Consider the following 4,001-nt stretch of genomic DNA (forward strand, 5'->3'; position numbering starts at 1 on the left):
ATGTGTTTTTATTACTCCAGGATGCTTAAATAATGCAATTGCAAAAAAAGATTGAAGGGGGGGTAGTCGTGGAAAGTCCCAAAAAGTCCATTATTTCTTTAAAAACATGCTTTTATTGAAATAATTACCAAACAAATTCAACTTATATGTATCAACATGTATAGCCCAATGTGTTTACAGTCAAATTAGTTTAGTTTTAATTGTAGTTTTTGATTATTATTAATAATAACACTGTAATAAGTCTGTCATATACACCTGAAAGAAGACACACGGATACAATGTACTTGATTAGGGGGCAAAATAAGCACAACACACTGACTAAACTTATAATTACTGAACTACATAGCCACTGAAAACATATTTCTGATACATAATCTTCCTTTAGGAACTCCCTATTTAAACCAGAAGGGTATATTGACTATAAATGCCAGTGGACCAACAGATAATTTGAGTGCGCCAACATGATTTCCTTTGGAATAACTCATTTTTATTGGTGAGCAATTCATTTACATTAGTGTGTAGGCAAGGCAAGGCAACGCAGCTTTATTTGTATAGCACATTTCAGCAACAGGGCAATTCAAAGTGCTTTACACAAAATCAGTTAAACAGATAAAACACAAGTAAAAACAGTTAAAAATCATAAGCATTAAAAACCAATAAAACACATAAATAGACAGTTAAAAACAAATGAAACATAAACACAAGAATAAAAGTTACAGTGCAGCATAAGAAATTTAAAGAAATAGCAGTCATTAAAGAAAGGCAGCATCAAAAGAAAGGTCTTCAGCCTTGATTTAAAGAACTGAGAGTAGCAGCGGATCTACAGGTTTCTGGGAGTTTATTCCAGATATGAGAGCATAGAAACTGAAACTGCTTCACCTGTTTAGTTCTGACCTGTGGGACAGAAAGTAGACCTGTCCCAGATGACCTGAGAGGTCTGGGGGGGTCATAGTGTAGTAGCAGATCAGAAATATATTTTGACCTAAACCGTTAAGTGATTTATAAACTACAAGAGTACTTTGAAATCAATTCTTTGACACAGGAACCATTGTAAAGACTTCAGACTGGAGTGATGTGATCCAGTCTCTTGGTCTTAGTGAGACTCGAGCAGCTGTTCTGAATCAGCTGCAGCTGTCTGATTGATTTTTTAGGGAGACCTGTAAAGACCCCGTTACAGTAGTCAAGTCTACTGAAGATTAAAGCATGGACCAGTTTTTCCAAATCCTGTGACACATAAGTCCTTTAACCCTTGATATTTCTTAAGGTGATAGTAGGCTGACTTTGTTTTGTCTTAATGTGGCTGTTAAAGTTCAGGTCTGAGTCCATGACTACACCAAGATTCTGGCTTTGTCTGTTTTTTTAACATTGTTTTGTTGAAGCTGAGCGCGACTTTTAATCGTTCCTCCTGCTCCAAAAACACTACCTCAGTTTTTCCTTCATTTAATTTCAGAAGTTCTGGCACATCCAGCGCTTAATTTGTTCGTGCACTTAGTCGATTTTTGTATTGACTATAGTCCCCTGGCGATAAGGTTATGTAAATTTGTGTGTCGTCCGCATAACTATGGTAACTTATTTTGTTGTTCTCCATAATCTGGGCCAGTGGGACATGTAGATGTTTAAACAGAAGAGGCCCCAGAATAGAGCCTTGGGAACTCCACACGTCATATTTGTATGCTCGATGTCAATTACCTATTGTCACAAAGTAATCCCTTTCTGTAAGTAGTTCACCATTTTAGTACTGAGCCAAAAGTCCTACCCAGTTTTCCAATCGGTTTAGTATATGTCGTGGTCGACCGTGTCAAATGCAGCACTGAGATCAGTATACTAGATTAAAATTTGCACTATCTGTGTTAAGGTGGATGTCATTAAAAACTTGACGAGAGCCGTCTCAGTGCTGTGGTGTGTCGGAAACCAGACTAAGGTATCAAAACTGTTGTTTAGTGACAGGAAATGGCTAGTTGTAGAAAAAACGCTTTTTCAATGATTTTATAAAAACGGAAGGTTTGATATCGGCCTATGTTGCTCATTATTGATGTGTCTAGATTGTTCTTTTAATAGAGGCTTGATTACTGCAGTTTTCAGGGCCTGTGGAAAGATACCTGAAAGAAGACGTGTAATCTGTAGAAGATCAGAAGCCAACAAGTCGAAACACTTTTGAAACACCCGTTGGTAGATGTCAAGGCAGCAGAGAGTAGTTCAGATGTTGTATAGTCCTCCAGTTTTATGGTTGATTATATGAAATTCTGTCATATTGGAAATAGTTTTGCTTGAACACTGTGACAACACATATCCTGACTTGATATGGAGGCACTGACTGTTTGTCTAATCTTCCGAATTTTGTCTTTGAAGAAGGAGGCAAAGTCATTGCAGGCCTTGGTAGATAAAAGTTCAGATGCTACTGGTACTGGAGGGTTTGTTAATCTATCGACAGTAGCAAACAAAGCACGTGAATTATTATTGTTTTTAGAGATAATATCAGAGAAAAAGGATCGCCTTGCATTCCTCAGTTCCAAATTATAAATGCGAAGTCTCTCTTTATAGGTGTTATAATGGACCAGGAGATTTGTTTTTCGCCACCTTCGTTCAGCTTTCCTACACTCTCTTTTTTCTGTTCTCACCAGTAGGACATTTCTCCATGGAGATCTTTTCTTACCAGAGACAACTTTGACCTTAGTGGGAGCAATGGCATCAATAACATTTGTAATTTTACAGTTGAAATTATCTACAAGCTCAGTGACTGAGAGCCCAGAGAGCCCAGAGAGGGCGGGTGTGGAGGAGAAAAGCTGAATAAATGTTTCACTGGTGTTTTCAGTGATATACCGTTTTCTGATTATCTTTGTTTGGACACTTTTGGGCACAGAGATAGTGCCGTTAAAGAAAACACAGGAATGATCTGAGAGAGCAACGTCAGTCACCACAACCTTGAAAATGTTCAAACCCTTGGAGACAATCAAGTCCAATTAATCATTTAGTGTAATTAATCATTTAGATAATATATTAATTACAAAATGGCTGGAATAACACAATATAAATACATTTTATGTTTTTCTTTTAAAATATTATAAATAATTGTAAACATAGTGTTAGAGTAGCCTAAAGTTATAGTAATTCAATTGAGCCCATTAGGGAAAATGTACACATTTCACGTCAATATTTGCATAATGTTGCCATATGGCAACTAATTAATTTTGGCCTTTTACAGAAAAAATACAACATTTTAACTGGTTTAAATGATGAAAAATTAAAGTTTACTTGTTCCAGATAACAGTTGAAATTATTTTTTTTCAAAGAAATGCTTCTAAAATTGAGAAAACCAACGACATTTTGGCTGATCCTGGAGCTGGATCTTTAGTGTGGCACATGTCCGGAAAAGGGGGGGGGGGGAAGGATTCTATGGGTATGTGAAGTCATCAAATGAGTACAACTTCAAAATAAAAGACCTATTTACACAATTAAACAAAAAACAATGCATTTTACATGGTTTATTGTGAAAAACACTAAGAAAAAGAATTTGTTGCCATATGGCAACAACATGCAATAGAGGTAGACAAATGATTTGCTGCTGGATGTTTCCTTTGTGGAATTGGCATCAAATGTGTGTGTGTGTGTGTTTGTGTGTGTGTGGTTTAGGAGCAGCACAGGATCCTGGAGCAGGGGATCACAGGGCCTGAGGGACACACGTTGAGCCGTCCTGAGGAGGTAAGACGTTTCAGCACTGTGGACACTAGTCTAACATTGCCAGACCTTCCTCCACGGGGCTTCGCGGGAGGGTCTGGCTAGTCCACACAGCATTCTGGGATGGGAGAAATACGTGCTTTATTGGCATTTCTTTGAACCAATCAAAATCGTTTTGGGGGGTGCTTAGCGGCGGACAGAGCTTTGGCCCTGCTGCAAAACAGCCTTGGTAAAGGAACTTGTGTGCATGTTCAAAGGTTGTTTTACTCTCGAAATGTAAAACTCAGGTTGGACAGATAGTCTAGCTAGATGTCTGGATTTACCCT

The 4,001-nt window shown here is 37.8% G+C and overlaps 1 protein-coding gene across 2 annotated transcripts in view; it reads left to right on the plus strand.

Moving 5' to 3' along the window:
• dpysl2b (dihydropyrimidinase like 2b) overlaps window positions 1-4,001 on the plus strand; it is a 45,010-nt gene that overhangs the window by 24,925 nt on the left and 16,084 nt on the right. For both annotated transcript variants that reach the window (XM_032538864.1, XM_032538865.1), the window contains exon 7: window positions 3,631-3,699. In XM_032538864.1, the coding sequence (XP_032394755.1) occupies window positions 3,631-3,699 (69 nt within the window). The remainder of the gene's footprint in view (window positions 1-3,630; window positions 3,700-4,001) is intronic.

The sequence above is a fragment of the Etheostoma spectabile genome, chromosome 16 (assembly GCF_008692095.1).
Source record: "Etheostoma spectabile isolate EspeVRDwgs_2016 chromosome 16, UIUC_Espe_1.0, whole genome shotgun sequence".
Taxonomy (NCBI): Eukaryota; Metazoa; Chordata; class Actinopteri; order Perciformes; family Percidae; genus Etheostoma; species Etheostoma spectabile.